We start from the raw sequence: 17,078 nt of genomic DNA, 5'->3' as shown, positions 1-17,078 counted from the left end.
TGTTCTTGTTTTGCATGAAAGCGAGGTTTACCTTGTAACAAGCGTTGAATGTATTTTTTGATTTCTTGATAAAAAAAACCAGGTCACTTTATTTTCTCGAATTTTAGATTTTGGGGCAATAAAAGTGGAATTTGAATGTGCTTCAATCATCAAAACTGGAACAATCTGTAACAAAAACATGCGTGGGCTTAATTTAGTTCTTGACTTACTTATGGCGATGCTTATTAATATTTAACTATAATATTTGCCGCGTCTATTTGAGACCAACGTCTATAAATTTCTTAGTGTTTAAGTATTAACAAATATTTGCCGCGTCTATTCGAGATAGAGGCGTCTAGTGGCTACGTTTGCGCCGTTTATTCATATCAAGATAGCTTATATAAAAATGAAATGAAAAATGAAATGTCTTTATATTGGGAATCGTATTAACCTTATTTAAAAAATTGGCGCATATATTTTAAATTTCAAAAACGCCATAAGGTGGAGAATTATCATAATTTGCAAGAGGAAAAAAAAACAAAAAAAACGTCATTTTGGGAAGCTTAACACCTGGCACTAAACACAAAGTTGAATACTGCATATATAAGAAACTCTTAAATATTTAAGTCATATTCTAGTCATATATAGACGTCGACTTTTTCAAGCTCCTATTCGAGAAAGGCATAAGGGAGTAACTATGATATTCACGTTATCTAAGAAAGGCGTGAGGAAGTGACTACGATATTATCACGTTATCTAAGAAAGGCGTGAGGAAGTGACTACGATATTATCACGTTATCTAAGAAAGGCGTGAGGAAGTGACTACGATATTATCACGTTATCTAAGAAAGGCGTGAGGAAGTGACTACGATATTATCACGTTATCTAAGAAAGGCGTGAGGAAGTGACTGTGATGTTAACGTTATCTAAAAAAGGCGTGAGAGAGTAACTACGATATTCACGTTATCTAAGAAAGGCGTTTGGGAGTAACTACGATATTCACGTTATCTAAGAAAGGCGTTTGGGGGTAACTACGATATTCACGTTATCTAAGAAAGGCGTGAGGGAGTAACTATGATATTCACATTACCTTAAAGGAGCCTTGTTCCTGCATTTGAAGCCAGTTGACGCCATTGTAAGAGAACTCCAGCGATAGAGACGAGGATTTATTCCTCTGTGAAAGCACTATCATGACAATATGCTTTGCCCTAGAATGCATAAAAATTAACGAGAATTTTACTCAGTTATACCAAGGATAATCTTGTTTTACCGAAATGTTCAAAAGTTGCAACATTACCAAGCAACCTATAGTGCCGTTGTCAGCCATACATTTGTTATTGTTTTCATTTAACATTGGGAGGCACATAAGGTGCATTTTTGCAAAAAAAAAAAAAACATCTAAAAACAAAGTTTTATACTTTATTTAGCAAATCCAAACAAAATATCGCATTGGCTTCCTTTAATAAGCCGATGGAAATGGATGCTTTTTCGCACTTGGTATTTTGTTATGATGACAAAATGGCGGCTGGCAGAGGCTGTAGCCATGCTTAGATGTTAATCAGGGGCGTATCCTGGAGATCCAAAAAAAGGTGGGGCCGAAGCAAGGGCTTAAGGAAAGGGGGGTTGTTCTTTCCTTGGATTTCCTTATATTTTCTTGTTAATATTTTTGAGCCAAATATCTTAAAATAGGGGGAGTGGGGTCGACTTGGCCTAGATCCGCCCCCGTTTAATGGTGGTGAGCCCATACTTACTCTTTGAGATCTATCGCCAAGTAGAGTGAATCTTCACGTGCTTTTCTGATCTCCACGCTGTAGTTTGACATCTCTGTTGCCGAAGATAAGAGGTTGCTGCATCCGGCCTGGGCAACTCCATCTGGCACCACACCAAACATAGAACTTGTCAATGGTCAAAACGTTTATATATTTTAATGAATTTCTTGAACTCCAACCCTATTATAATTTGGCACATTTATGGCACCTCTCCTCAGAAAGATTGTCGATGCTTTGTGGTTTACAAAAAGATTCAATTATTTAGAACGCAGTATATCATTTGTAAACACAGCTGTTTATTACATGTCTCGATCATCTGCTTAACAACGAAAGAACATCCTATAATATACTCCTAACACAGGTAGCCCGGGTATTAAACGCTGCACGCAAAACGCTGTTTGAAATTAACGTGTATCACACGAAAGCCCAAGTTGGAAGCAAAGAATATAAATCATCAAGATATAAAAAGCATGTGGTGGAAAGACTTAGTAAACGGACATCACCTCTTACAAAATTGGCAGCAACAACAACAACAGCAGCAGCATAACAGAAACAACAACAAAACCAAAAAGTAACAGAAAAGACAGAGACACGAAAACAACAACATTTTGGCAAAAAAAGCAACAGCAATAATAAAACCCGCAATAGCGACCAATAACACAAGGATAAAAACTTAGCAAGAACAGCAGAACAACGCTACAGAGACGGTAGCAACATAAGGTTGAAGCAAAAACTATATCGACACCATCAAAAATAAAATGAGCATATAAAAATATTCCAACAGCAGAAGAAGCTTGATTTTACATTTTAATGAAATAAGTAAAAAAAGATAAGAGGATGTAAGGCCAATGGCGAACACAGTTGTGTCGACATTCTAAGTAATTCCACATAGTATACTGGACAGAATAATTGATGTATGACTTTTATAGGCTTACAAAAAAGCAATACAATATATTACAGAACAAAGTGTTTTATTTGAATTCACCATCCAGGGGCGGATCTAGGTTTTCGCTAAAGGGGGGGGGGGGTTGGCTCAGTGACAAAGGGGGAGGGGGTAATTTTTTGTTACTTATGGCTTTCTGGTAGCCCAAAAAGGGGGTTAAACCCCCTAAACTCTCCCCCTAGATCCGCTACTGCCATCCTTTTTACACATAGAAAACTAGAGTCCCTCGCTCGATACTTACAGCAATTCTAAATATTGAGTGTCGCGTGACGTAAACGGCGCTAAAAATCACGTGCTTCGACGAATTTCTTTTCTTTGACACTGTTGACTGACGTGTAAAATAACAGCTAAATCAACCACACTTTAGCGCGTATTTGGTCTTGTCTTTACTTCAAACAGTAGAATACATAAGATAATGAATTTCTTAAAGCTTTGATGTCCAAAGGAAAATGTCAGATTCCTCATTTTCACGGCCCTTTTGAACTTTCTTGGCGATGCCTTCGTTTTGCTAGCGCCTTCCAAGATGGCTGCCAGTCCCTTGTGCTGCGAACCAGCAATCGAAGGCCTTGCTGTTGACTCTGAGTTCCCCGAGGGCTTCTGATACAGCTTTTTGAGCCTCCTTGAAGTTGCATGGCCACGTTTGTCTGCAGTCCGACCGGGGGCTCTCCAGGACTTGACATTTGCATGTATCACGGCTCAAAACAGATCAATCGGAGAACTCCTCTCCCCCCAGGGTGGGGGTGGGATGCTTCTTGGAACAGTTTTGATAGCGACATGCTCTATCCAGACGATCCCATATGAAGAATGTGTGGAACTAAAAATTGGACACTCATCGTCGGCGAATTAGAAATTTTTAGTGGTGCACTGATGGCTGTCAATGGCCTGTTGCAAGCCTTCAAGGTATCACATCTGCATGTCAAGAACTCTGTGTGATCCACTTCTCTGTAGGAGCTGCTCGGTGTCTTTAAGTTTTTAGCAGACAGTGCAAACAGCTACCGAAATTGTAGCCATTGCTTTTGTTTCCAAATAAAATACAGCTAAAAAATGCAACATTTTTTGGCACGACTGCGCGCAATTTTTCAGGCGATTTTTAGACACGAAAATGCAAATCACCATTTAAAAAAAATTGTGTGGGAAGGTTAATTTTATAAAATACAATAACAAATTTGTTTGATTTCGCCATAAACAGTACGTGCTACAGTTTCAAAAGTCAGGCATCAATTATTCTGTCCTTTGTAACAACAATATATAACAACAATAATAACCTTTACAAGCCATGGCGGAGACGTTTATGTGTTGATAGCCTCCAGCAATACCAGGCGTATGGCGGAAATACGCGCAACTCCGTGGGGCCTGGTACTCGTGTAACGGACCATCTGTCAATGACGTCATCACGCTTAGATACACCCCGGTATCGGCGCATGGTGGGGCTTTAACTGGCACATAAATATCACATGTTAAAAAGGTGCTGAAACTTGATTACAGCATCATCTCGCGAAGCTCGGAAAACCAAAACAATCATCCAATCTAATGATCATTGATGCATCAAAAAAATACAATAGTTTAGTCTGTCCATATCACATTCAGAGCGAAAAATGCAATATACGCGGTACGTTAACTCCAGCATTGAAATTGTATAGATCGGGTCAGTTGTTTTGGGTTTTCTGTGTTTCTTTTTTTTTTTTTGTCACGACAAATTAGTTCCTTTATGACACAAATTTCATTTGTAAACCACTATCTTACATATTTTCATATTTTCTCCAATATGCAAATGTCCCTTTATTAAGAAGCACGCACACGCTGATTAAAATGAAAAGAACAGAAAAGAAATACAATAATAAAGATAACAACCAGGTTTCTAGTTCTGTCTAGAACTACTTTGCCTTACGCACAGTATGTTATAACAGGTGTCCGAAGTATGGAGAAAATCGAGGCTATTTGGGAGGTTTGTTTGAATATTTCTTTGGGATGTTCATAGAATACTATTTATGTAATCGTTGGGCACATTTTTTAGGTTGTTTCTTACAGAGTTAGTTTGGTGTTGCCTATAGGCTTTGAGTATGGCAAAACCCGGCATTGTTATTTCGACTTTTTTTGTTTTTCTCTGATTAATATGGAATACAAGAATTACCTATTATTTATGCTATTTCATAAGAAGCTTAGCCAGTAAAGAAGAATTGCTGGTTTTCGCCACGGATTTAAGATGCATCAAAATTCTCAAATCGATTTCATTGTTTTTCTAATCGCCTATAGACGAGTACTCCGCAAACATTTATTGTCATAGTGAAACAATATAACACCGATGAAAACAATACCTTTAAAAATTACAAAATCAACAGCTTTCTCTCCATTATATAGGATTTTTTCAGCAATATGCGTCCTACGGAAAACACTTTTTCTAGGAAAGAATACTCAGAGACTATATATGCTCACAGAGGGAGTAAGGATGTTTGGTAATCGGAAAGTCAACTTCTCCGTGTTGCATAATCGGGGTATCATAATAGCAAATCGAGAAGAAACTAATAACATGAGTTCTTCTTTTTTTATAAGAAACTTTTTTGGAAGAACATTCAGTCTAACGATTTCGCCAAATTCTAAGAACATGCTAGATGTCATGCCGAGGCTCAGATAACAGCAAAATATTTTTTTCACTGAAAAGAAAAAAAGATGAAGAATCACTTTGTGCGACTGAAAATCATATAGTGGTTATTGATCTTTTGTGTAAATCTGTTTTTATTGCTCATCAATAGTATGTTTTCAGCCTTTGGAATTTGATTTAAGATTCAATAAAAGCAGGTGAATATGCGTTCTGTCTGATAAAATCGTTTTCCACCAAACTACGACGTCAGGCCCGTAGCCAGGATTTTAAGCGGGGTGGTTCGTTTTTCCATTTGAGCGGACCAAATTTCCGGTATACCCTTCTCCTCGCCTTATTACATTAGGCAGTAACATATAGCGATAATAAAAAAAAATATCATAAGATTTTAAAGACATATTGATGTGCACTGTATATACAGCCAAACGTTATATATGTTTTTGTTTGCTCTGAGCTGACCTTCAAGCCGGGTGGGGGTTTCGTCCGAACCCCCCCTGGCAACGGACCTGGACGTGAAATCTCCTAAGGTAAATTGCTGAGGGGACGCAGATGTTCGCATTGTAAACTTCTCTAACACGTTCGCTATCGTAGAAATAATGTCCTAGATACATTTTTAACCCTCTCTGACTACAAAATTTTGCTGAAATTGCAATTAAATTCATGTACGGATGTATACTATTTTGTTTGGAAAGGGGAGTTGCTATTTGCTAAAGGGGGGTTTGGCTCAGCGACAAAGGGAGGAAGAGGTATTTCTTTTTGTTTCATATGGCTTTCTGGCAGACCAAAGGGGAGGAGGGATGTTAAACCCCCTAAACCCTCCCCCCTAGATCCGCTACTGCGGAAGATTTTATGATACATCTTCGAAAATTCGAAAAAGTGCGCCGACCAATATTTGGAGGTCTGATACGGCACTGGAATCTGAATATTTATTTAGCGTGTTTACTTACATGACAAGCCCTGTCCGTTCTGAAAAACAAAACAAAACAACATTTTAATCAACGGCTGATTCATGAATGAGGAGCACTATTTTGAGCCAATAAATGCCAGAACCTAACAGGACAAAAAAGACTGTTTTGAATCAAAGCTCTTTTTGAACAGCATCAACATAAGCCAACGAGGCTGGTACCCTTCGTTAGAATGACCTACAGAGAAGAGACAAAATTGGCGAAGTATTATGCCTGGTGCACACTAGTGACATAACGACATAATGACATAGGCGCGTACACCATTGTGTTCATATGTTCAAGTGTGAATGGTTCGGCATTTTAGCATAAGCCCAACATAACGACATGAACATAACGACATAAGAGAATAAACATGTTTTTTTTTAATGTCATTATGTCCATGTCGTTATGTCGGCCTTAAAAGAGTGCGCGCGAATATGTTGTTATGTCGTTATGTCACTAGTGTCCAGACTATGCATTACTAGCACCTAGCCCACATGGTTCTACACAGCAAAACTCCTTTACTCTGGACTTGTTTTCAATTTTCGCCAACAACTACTAAGCGCTGTTTCTAAGCAGTTTTAAACTTTAAATGATGTGTATGAAATATAAAACGATAAAATCGACTATCGTCTTTGAACACTGAAAAAAGGAAAGCGATATTTTAATTAGCCGGTAAATTTTATAAACGTAAATGCATACAACTTCAATGACACTTTGGATAAAATTAAAAGGAATAATAAAACCTTTAACGAAGAGTCTTTCAACGAGTCTTTTAATCGTTTTTTTTTCTATCACAGTTCAAATATTCGTGTGCTTTTTTCTTCTGTCACAGTTCAAATATTCGTTTACTTTCCGTCAGAGCTCAGGTACAGGCTAATATTAATGTAATTCCCATTTTTGAAGACTTAAAATATAAAACGCAGTTCAATTGGCCCCGCAATTTAAAGCGCAAGTTCTATGCCTGTAAACTATAACATTCACCAAACATACTGATACTTTGAATAAGGCAGACGTATACAAAGGTTTTTTTAAGGTGTGAAATATGTGTTGCGGAGATCCAGTTAACGAAATATTCGTGTTGTCTACCGCTTTTAAGTAAAAAATGATTTTGTCTTAATTTTAACAAAAAAAAGTATCCCAACTTACTTACCGAATGTGCAATGAAAATCCAAAAGCTCAAACTCAATATCTTCAATTCCATTGCAGCCACTAAGTCATATTTGTTATATGGGATGTGAGTAAACGTTAATATAGCGGTAACCGTGAGCCGTAAGTGAATTTCAGGAGTTTTTTTCTGTAGAGTAACACCTGTCGGGGGGAATTAGGGACATACCAATATGTGGTATAAAGATTGGCGCTCGATCGCTCGTTAAGTCACAAAATTCTTTTGTTAGGGGTTCAGCTTAGTTCAACACATGCTTTATTCAGTCTTGATTCCTATTGGATTGGGTATGAAAACCGTTAATAATTAATAAGTTAGTTATTGTTAGTTATTACTCTATATTTAAATTCGAATCAAAATTGTTTTTAGACTTCAATCAAAAGTGCGGGGAACTAACCAGATTTGGTTAAGTTTGATGGCTATATTGATAAAAGAAAATATTTAAAAGTGCTATGTTCCAAACACTCCTCCGATGTCGTAATTTTTAACTATTTTTACCTGACTTAACCTTTCTTAGCAAGCAAATACGTAAAATCATTTAGTGGCCATGGCTACTATAACTATGTGGTAAACATTCAAATCGATTTCTCTCGAAACAACTCATAACTCATGTAGAGTCCTGACATTATACCAAAACATAAACATTAATAAAAAAATACATTAAATATATCGTGTTCTTACTTAAATCCGATTCACAACTTTCTCGAAACTCAACGTTAGCACAATATTCTTTTAAAAATACAAACCCTCGTAAAACTATCAAAGAAGACAAAGCTTACATCAGCCAAGGATCAAGCAGTAATACATAAGTGCTGGAAAGAAATCAACACGGGGTTTTAATTGTATGTTTTACGCCTTTGTGATAACAGAGTGGTTTAAGGATCTTGTACATTTTAAAAAATTAGAGAAAAAACTGGTTAGAAGGGAAGGTGCGGAGAGTTATCGCATTCCATTGAAATTTGCCAGATGGCGCTAAAGTCCGGTGCATGCAAAATAGATGTAGACCAGCAATTTCTTTTCAATTTCAATTATTTTTTTACCAGTTGGCCCTTGACCCTCCCTATCACTTGGAAGATTTCTCAGATTTTTGGATTTTTTCAAATTTTATTATAAGAACCCCTACTGGCCCAGGATTTTTGGATTTTTTCAAATTTTATTATAAGAGCCCCTACTGCCCTACTGGCCCAGGCTTTTTTTTCTGGGGGGGGGGGGGGGGGGGGGGGGGGGGGGAGGGGAGGGGAGAATAATCTTTGGGGGTCTGGTACCGAGGAAACTTAGTTTCTTTTCAAGAGGACCTTCTCAACTAAGTAAAGATGGTCACAGTAACTGTTTTTCTCTTCTGGTTACAAGTCATAAAGTTTACGAAGCCGGGGGTAAAAAGTAACTGTTTTTCTCTTCTGGTTACAAGTCATAAAGTTTACGAAGCCCTGGGGTACGCTTTCCAAATAAGGAATATATTAGTTTTCTTATATGGAAGTGACCGCGTTTGGCAAAAACGACAGTTTTTGGCTCAATTTTCTTGATATGGCATGCAGGATAGTTCCAGTCTTTACTGTATCAAAATTCAAATTTTTAAATACGGAGATATTTCAAAGACCTGGAACATTCTACTGCTTGTGCAAGGAGCGTCAAAATCACACAAAAAAAGAAAGTCGCCGTCTCTTTTCGTTAAATCCAAATTGTAAAATTCTAAAAATAACCTGGTGCAGCTAAAAATAGCGTGGTCTGAATTTTCCAATGCAATAAATAACAAAATAAGAATAAGAGCTCTACTTTCGTTTAGAAACTCTTCCCGTTTTTCTGCCATCTTGGGTACCCTGGGGGGTGTCGTCCGGTGTTTACCTCCGGTCTGGGGCCTGGGTCTTTCTAGTGGTTCACCGCTCGAAAGGCGCGTGGACAATCGCGGGTCTGTTTTTATTTCCCCCCCTCAAACACTACTTTTCCAGACCGCTAGATAAAAAAAATATTCATAGCACTACACTTCAAGGCGATGGATAAGGTCCAAGAGAGCATAGAAGATTACAAGCATCAAGGCGGGGGCTGTTTATCTCTCATTTCGCTGGATCTACAAGAACTCCCTCGTGGCTTTGTACCTGAGGTCGCCGCGCTGAACATAACGACGCTTAAACTCGATTTTAACGATCTACAGAGACTACCAGACGATCTCGGCTCTTTGGCCAGCCTAACAGAGCTGTATTTAACCGGGAATCTGCTAACTAGCTTGCCCGATGTGTTTGCCCGCCTCGGGAATTTGACGGAGCTTCATTTGAATGAGAACAGTCTGGAGGAACTCCCGGAGAGTTTGGGGAAACTTTCAAAACTTCGCGTATTGAATCTGACTGGAAACAAGCTTGAGAAGCTCAGGGATGATTTTGGCGCTGGATTAGCTTCTTTAACGGAGCTAAGGATTGACGAGAACGATTTATCTGAATTATCTGTTAGTTTTACTCTCATGAAAAATTTAAAAGTTCTAGAACTTGGAGATAACCATATTGAAAGGTTGCCTGAAGATTTCGGGAACTTGAGAAAACTAGAGGTTGTGAATTTGAGCCAGAATAACATTGAAAAACTTCCAGAATCCTTTGGGTTTTTGTGCTGCCTCAAAAGCTTCGATATTACTGGTAATCATATTGAAAATTTACCTGAAAGATTTGAATCAGCTTGTTTTCTGGAACACCTTTATGCAGATAATAACAATATCACCTGGCTACCAGATTGGTTTGGAGATCTTCCAAACATAATCAATTTGTGCCTGTCGGATAATGAGTTGAGTGACAGTGCTCTGCCGGATCATTTTGGCTCTATATCTGGCAAGACTTTGAGCAGTCTTGATCTGTCTGGAAATCGGATAACCAAGTTACCAGATTCTATGGGTGAGCTAAAGGAGTTGAAAACCTTACACTTGGGAAGTACTATTAATGAGCTTGAACGCAGGGCATTCCAGAATGGTAACTGGTTATCGCACCTCCCTGATTCATTTAGTCAGATGGCAAACCTTACAAAGCTTCACCTTGACGAAAACCAGGTTGTTTGCCTACCAGACGATTTTGGTGACCTAGTGAACCTGGAGTGGCTAGATGTGGGACAGAACCGTATTGAGATGCTACCAGATTCTTTCTGTAATCTCTCCAAGCTGTGGTTTCTTCAGCTCTCCAAAAACCATCTGACAGAGTTACCAGAGAATTTTGGTAACTTGACGTCACTAGTCGAACTTCGTCTGGATAGTAACCAGTTGTCGTCATTACCAGCATCTTTTGCAAACCTCACAAATGTTAAGACACTTGACTTGTACAGGAATAAGTTATCTGAGATCCCACGAGTGCTTCTGAAGCTAGAGAATCTGATGAGGCTAGACTTGGATGGTAACAAATTGAAGATTAAGGCTGACAAAGTGCCTAAACTAACCACAAAGGTATAATAGCATAACCACTTTTTGCAATTTACTGCCATTTAATAAAGCGGCGTAGCCAGGATTTTTAACAGGAGGGGGCCCATAAGGCTCTTTCAAGGCATTTTTAGATAATATCTCTTACATTTACTGTATTTTTGGCTGCTAGATGGGGCCCCCTGGCCACACCACTGGCTGCGCCCTGCAATATTCTGTAAATTAAACTTTTCTTCGACGATTTCTAACTGCTGAACTGGTTTCTGGCTTACATCACTTAAACAAACGAAATTACATTTGGTGCATTTTGATTGGTCATTAGAAAACATTTCAGTGCTGAGCAATTGAAACACTTGAATGATTTTAAATATAGAAGCCAGAAAGCAATTTAGCAGTTTAACAAAGTTGGCAAGTGTTTGAAAATACCGAAAGTTGAAGTTATGTTTTTGTTTAACGCGTTGAAGCGATCACAAGCAATCATGACATCTAGGTTTGTTGCCTTATAAGTTTGTTGCCTTTTTTCTAACAGAGAAATCCATTTGGGTGCCTTTTACTTCCATTGCATTGTGAATTCCATCTCCAAATGTCTCTTACCTTTATTTTTTATGTACATAGGCATAGCTACAGAATAGCATGTATGTCAGTGATGACAGTAGAAAATACAAAATCATTGTACAAAGCTGCAGTATAAATCTAAGGATTTTTTTAAAAATAGTCTTAATTGAATTTCAATATACTATATTTTTACATTAATACAAAATACAAAGGTCAGAACATGACAAGTCAAACAAAAAATTTTTTAGGAATATCTTTCATATAGGGAAATGCTATGAGCTATGGCAGAATCCTAAGTGTTGCGTTATTACTACTAGAGAGGTTACAAGGAGAATAGACATTGTTTGACAAAAATGGTGGATTTCTTTGGATTTTGCAGTTTTATTTTTTTAATGAGGATTGTTTCAAGAATGTAATGCATAAGATGCCAAAAAACCTCAAGTGTTGGACGCTCTGGTGACATGAAAGGTCATGAAAAATTGACTCCCATATGAACATCTCTTACATGCTTTAAAATTGACAACTGAATTGCTAAAAATCGAGCATGAAAATTTGACACCTTCACAACCTTCACAAACCATGCAATCAAACCAGTAACATGCTGGAAGCTTTTATCACATGAATGTGAATGGACATGAAAAATTGATTCCAACCCTAATACACTACTGCGAATTGATGTCAAGAATAGACATGCTTTCCAGCCCTCTGTGGTTGCCTTCAAGTAATTATGTAATAATTATACATACTGTGTTGTACTGTATTTAAGGTGCTCTACCCAGAAAAGGACCCAGCCCTAAAGGAAAACTGGCGAGGCAAAGTCCGTGGAGATAAGCTTGCTGGGGAGGACTTCAGTCAGAGCATTGCAGAGCTTCTTGAGAATCCTGAGGAAGCACAGAGCAATGGAGGGGAGGAAGAGGAGGAGTGTGAGGAGACAGTGTATAGTGAGGCAGCACTTGAAAGGGCTATGAGGCGTGGCTTGTCTATCTGGAGGTCGCATACTGGTAAGAGGGGGACAGAAGGCTGATCTTGAAAAGGTTATGAGGCGTGGTCTATTTGGAGGACTCATACACAGGGGTTTCTTTAAGTTTCAAAGCAGGCAGTGGATATTGATAAGTAGGGGGTGGAATATAGTAACTGGCAGCTCTGCTGCCCCCTTAGCCTAAATCAAAACCCCTGCATACAGGTAAGGGGGGGAGAACACTTGAAGGTCTATCAGGCATGCCTAGTCTATCTAGAGAGGGATTGGCTAATGCGAGGAGATGTACAGGCATAAGCACTTGATGCGGTTACTGTCTGTCTATTTGGAGGTCGATTAAACTTTAAAGGAGAGATGAGGGATGTATGAGGGGATGCAGGTAGCTGGATACAAGTGTTTTGAGTTCCCAAGCAGGTAAAGGGCTGGGCAGGAGAGAGAGACAGGGGGAAGGTGCGAGACCACATGCACTGAGGTTACACTTGATTGGTACCAAAAAGGCCAAATAGCAAACCACAGTATTTTAAACCACAAATAATGGTATTAATAATAAAATCAATGACAATAACAATAACAATAACAATAGTAATGATAATATAATAATTATTATAACAATAATTAAAATAGCGCTATTTCTTAAAAATCCAATGGTGCTTTACAATTGAATGACCAAAACAATTAGATCAACAAGGCTTACGGCACTTTTCTTTATTCTGCGAACTCTCTACAACGATTTCCAACACCTAAATGGCCTTCTGTCTTCAGTCATTCAAAATCCTTTCAGAGTTTTTAATTGCAAGCACTGAAATAGCTCCCGATCATGTCATTTCTCTCCAAGGTGCTGACCTATAAAAAGCACCAAATATCGGTCTGTTAGTTTGAATGAATATTGATAGAATATTGACCATCCCAGTAATTAGTCCATTTTATCTAATTATAGCAATTCAGCACCTTTTGAATACAATTAGACTTCTTGCCTGTTGCTGTTTTACTTTTATTTTAGGTTTGGACGGTTTTTCTATCTTCCATGATCAGGGCCGTAGCAGGGGGTGGGGCACGGGGGCATGTGCCCCCCCCCAATATTTTCAAAAATAATAAAGAAACGACCAGTAAGGGTGGACAGTGCCGCGCTCCAATATTTTACCTATGTCTATGTCTGTGTCTATGTGTTTCTATGTCTGTATTGTGCCACCCTCCCCAATCTAACGTGGCCTGCTACGTCTCTAATGATGAACACCTACTTTATCATTACAGGTCCAGGGGAGCGAGAGGCTGACACCGACTCGTCACACGCTATTGAAGAATCCTACCTCTCCAGCACCCATTTTAACTACACCCCGAACTACATTACCGACATATTTGAAGATGCCAGCGAGGGAAAGGAGTCAACAAATCACACAGATGACATTGCCGCATCAGGTGAAGACTGGGACCTGGAGATTGAAGCAAGCTATATCAGTAATCCTAATGCGCATGCACCAGCCCCGCCTACTAAGATGGTGGACATGTCGGTCAGGAATCAGCTGAAATGTCTGATTTCTAGTTATCCCCCTGCAAGCCAAGCATTCACTGCCTCGGCTAAGTATGACTCTGTTTATTTGAATACAGTTGTTGACTGGGGAGGTTTTGGGTGCAGTGGGCGTAGCCATGGAGAAAGTAGTTGCCATGGAGATGGTCAGTTTGATGATGTTGATGATTAATGATGCATGTGGTTTAGATTTGACGAAAGAATGAACTGTTTGCAGAGAAGGTCGTTTTATTTTTAACAAGAAAAGACAATATAACTGTTTGTTTCATGATTTAGCAGTCATCCGTTGCGATATAAATGCATTGGAATAATAAAATTGTTACTGTCTGATAAAGTTACGTCAATAAAGTTATTAAATCTTGTTCTGGAATGAACTACTTGGTTTGTACGTATTTTAGTGATTTTACATGTCAATTTCAACCTTTGAGGCATTCCTTTATAGTTTCTCAAACTTTGAAAATTGTTTGTTCACTGCGGCGCAAACTATATTTATTTTAACTCAAAGCAATACCCTCAAACTGTGTAAAAGTATGTTATCATTTTGAGAGCACAAGATTTTTTGGCCTTGGGCTACTCGTAGTTTTAATGAATTTCCCCTTGTCGGCACGTTTCCCCTGGCGGTACTAGATCCCGGTCGGTTCGTGTGTCACGGGGTACTAGATCCCGGTCGGTTCGTGAATCACGGGGTACTAGATCCCGGTCGGTTCGTGAATCACGGGGTAATAGATCCAGGTCGGTTCGTGAATCACGGGGTACTAGATCCCGGTCTGTTCGTGAGTCACGGGGTGCTAAATCCCGGTCGGTTCGTGAGTCACGCGGTACTAGATCCCGGTCTGTTCGTGAGTCACGGGGTGCTAAATCCCGGTCGGTTCGTGAGTCACGCGGTACTAGATCCCGGTCGGTTCGTGAATCACAGGGTACTAGATCCCAGTCGGTTCGTGAGTCACGGGGTACTAGATCCCAGTCGGTTCGTGAGTCACGGGGTACTAGATCCCGGTCTGTTCGTGAGTCACGCGGTACTAGATCCCGGTCGGTTCGTGAGTCACGGGGTACTAGATCCCAGTCGGTTCGTGAGTCACGGGGTACTAGATCCCAGTCGGTTCGTGAATCACGGGGTATTAGATCCCGGTCGGTTCGTGAGTCACGATGTACTAGATCCCGGTCGTTTCGTGAGTCACGGGGTAATAGATCCCTGTCTGTTCGTGAATCACGGTTTAATAGATCCCGGTCGGTTCGTGAGTCACGGGGTACTAGATCCCGGTCAGTTCGTGAGTCACGGGGTACTAGATCCCGGTCTGTTCGTGAAAGATGCAAGGCGTTCGTGACTATGCGCTAGACACAGGATGGTCGATTTGAAGACTGTACAAAGGACATATCGGAGGAACTTTGCGAAGATGACTATTCAGATGAGGCGAATCTTATCAAATCTAAAAAAAATGATAGATGATGGCTCTTTATACCAAGGCTTGTACAAGTACATACGACATTGAAAACGCAAATATATGATTCCTCGGACCAATTGAGCTTTAGGGCCACGGCGGTAAAACAACGGGTAAATTAAAATACCCGATAAGAAAACCAACCCGTACCCGGTAATCGGGTATTTCGGCGGTATTTGGGTGCTACCGAAAATGGCGCCTCCAACCTTGTTTCTTTCCTTAGTAGGGGGAGAGAAGTCATAAATTAAGAAACCCCCCCCCCCCCCCAAATCGTGTATTACACGTGAATTTGACAACAACAAGGCATCTTCTTAGTTTTAAGGCAATTTTATTGACAAAATTTCACACAAAAAACGCTTTACTCGTGCCCTCTCAGAACAGCCGAATTCCGAGCTACGAACAAGCAACCATTGCCTGGGCTACCTGTGGTGAACTGTGCTAAAAGCGACGGTAATTTACATCGATTTATACTAAGAATAGTAAAATAAACGAATAGCAAAATAAACGAATGGAAAATATGCAAAGAGAAAATTATGCTATTGTTATTAAATGCTGCGGAATGTCGCAGTAATAGCCACATTCAAATGATACCAATCACATTCAACGAGTGAAATCACATTCAACACTTGTAATCACATTCAACGAGTGAAATCACATTCAACACTTGTAATCACATTCAACGAGTGAAATCACATTCAGCACTTATAATCACATTCACATTCAAGGGCAGTTTTCATAATTCAAAGAACTAGATAACACTCAAGAAACAAAATCACATTCAACATAATATTTCCCGCTCAACAATCGTGATCACACCCTAGACGGAATGTCGCATTCAAGAATACTAATGACATTCAACGATTTTTGTTTTTTTCTGCCCTTGTGGTTTGACCTTTCTTTGCGGCGTATCAAGAACGTCATTTATTCAATGCTTAGGATGGTCATGCTTTGTTTGAACTTTTTCCTTTGTTGTTTTTTGTTTTCTTTTGCGCGATATGGGGTGTGAAAACCCCTTCAAAATGCCATATTTTACGAAATTATCGACCAAAGTTGAATGCAATTTGCAGCGATAGTATGAATCTTTAAGGCAATGGGCCTGTTGATTATAGGAGTAAAATTGCTTTAGCGGCCAGCAATGATAAAAAACCAAGAATTTTGGCTTATCGCGACATTGACCAAGCGACTACAAGACAGTATTTTGCTGTACTGTATGTGGCTTATTCCATGTTTTATCGACACTATTTATTCGGATATCGGAGAATAAGACCCACATTTGATCACATTGAGGCTAAAAGTTTGTAGCGTAACCAGCGCGGCGCTCCGGAGCTCCATAGGTATAGAAATATGGTATAGCTATGCGACTTGGTTTTGGTTGTCATCACGCGGGTACCCTGTGTGTCACAATCCATCCATCCATCCATCCAGTCAATCGTGCAACTCCCAGGCCCCACTAGTCTTACGCTGTTGTGTGTTTTTTACCGCCTCGCTTTGTGCTGCAAAGTTCGTGTATTCATAGAAGAAAGGCAGCTTGAAAATAGTATTTAATGAGATTCAAATGGTTCAAATCGGCTGAAGTTTTTGAGGAAACATTTGTCTGAAATACGAGCCGATGTAAAATCCCGCCCGTGGCAGCAGCAGCAGCTAAAAGAGGACAAAGAGGAGAGGCTCTAAAATACCATTCTATATTCATTCACGTCTATATCTATGTAAGGAGATCCTGAGAGGAAAAGGCCTTTGATTGATGTCTGTTTTCAGCTATAAAAATCATTCACTTGTGTTGACGAGTTCCTTGCTAGCAGAAA

The 17,078-nt window shown here is 39.4% G+C and overlaps 3 protein-coding genes across 6 annotated transcripts in view; 1 reads left to right on the top strand and 2 right to left on the bottom strand.

The window, feature by feature from the left end:
* LOC5509599 (polycystic kidney disease and receptor for egg jelly-related protein) overlaps positions 1-7,581 on the bottom strand; it is a 68,662-nt gene extending 61,081 nt beyond the window's left edge. For all 3 annotated transcript variants that reach the window (XM_048720162.1, XM_048720164.1, XM_048720163.1), the window contains exons 1-5: positions 7,385-7,581; positions 6,235-6,253; positions 3,957-4,127; positions 1,731-1,851; positions 1,070-1,187 (exon numbers count right to left, since the gene is read on the bottom strand). In XM_048720162.1, the coding sequence (XP_048576119.1) occupies positions 1,070-1,187; positions 1,731-1,851; positions 3,957-4,127; positions 6,235-6,253; positions 7,385-7,435 (480 nt within the window). In that variant the 5' untranslated portion in view covers positions 7,436-7,581. The remainder of the gene's footprint in view (positions 1-1,069; positions 1,188-1,730; positions 1,852-3,956; positions 4,128-6,234; positions 6,254-7,384) is intronic.
* Positions 7,582-9,249: 1,668 nt separating this feature from the next.
* LOC5509577 (leucine-rich repeat protein SHOC-2) lies at positions 9,250-14,198 on the top strand. Its single transcript, XM_001630052.3, has 3 exons — positions 9,250-10,808; positions 12,103-12,337; positions 13,564-14,198. Exons 1-3 carry the CDS (start codon positions 9,387-9,389, stop codon positions 14,007-14,009), a joined length of 2,103 nt encoding a protein of 700 aa, XP_001630102.2. The 5' UTR covers positions 9,250-9,386; the 3' UTR covers positions 14,010-14,198.
* The window catches only part of LOC5509572 (protein tweety homolog 3), a 32,980-nt gene continuing 28,904 nt past the window's right edge, over positions 13,003-17,078 (bottom strand). Inside the window, exons 15-16 of one of the 2 annotated variants that reach the window (XR_007305294.1) lie at positions 13,661-13,742; positions 13,003-13,155 (exon numbers count right to left, since the gene is read on the bottom strand). Coding sequence is in view for 1 of the 2 variants with exons in the window: in XM_048720176.1 (XP_048576133.1) it covers positions 13,725-13,742 (18 nt within the window). In the remaining variant the exon portion in view is untranslated. Of the gene's footprint in view, positions 13,156-13,306; positions 13,743-17,078 lie in introns of those variants that run through there. The other variant, XM_048720176.1, reaches the window with a different exon arrangement.

Source organism: Nematostella vectensis, chromosome 12, assembly GCF_932526225.1.
Source record: "Nematostella vectensis chromosome 12, jaNemVect1.1, whole genome shotgun sequence".
NCBI classification, from domain to species: Eukaryota; Metazoa; Cnidaria; class Anthozoa; order Actiniaria; family Edwardsiidae; genus Nematostella; species Nematostella vectensis.
The sequence above is the reverse complement of the archived record's forward strand: the minus strand, read 5'-3'. Positions and strand labels throughout refer to the sequence as shown.

Coding starts and splice junctions, on each gene's coding strand:
- LOC5509577 (XM_001630052.3), top strand. CDS start 9,387: ATGGATAAGGTCCAAGAGAGCATAGAAGATTACAAGCATCAAGGCGGG. Junction 10,809..12,102: donor TGCCTAAACTAACCACAAAG/GTATAATAGCAT, acceptor ACTGTATTTAAG/GTGCTCTACCCAGAAAAGGA. Junction 12,338..13,563: donor TATCTGGAGGTCGCATACTG/GTAAGAGGGGGA, acceptor TTATCATTACAG/GTCCAGGGGAGCGAGAGGCT.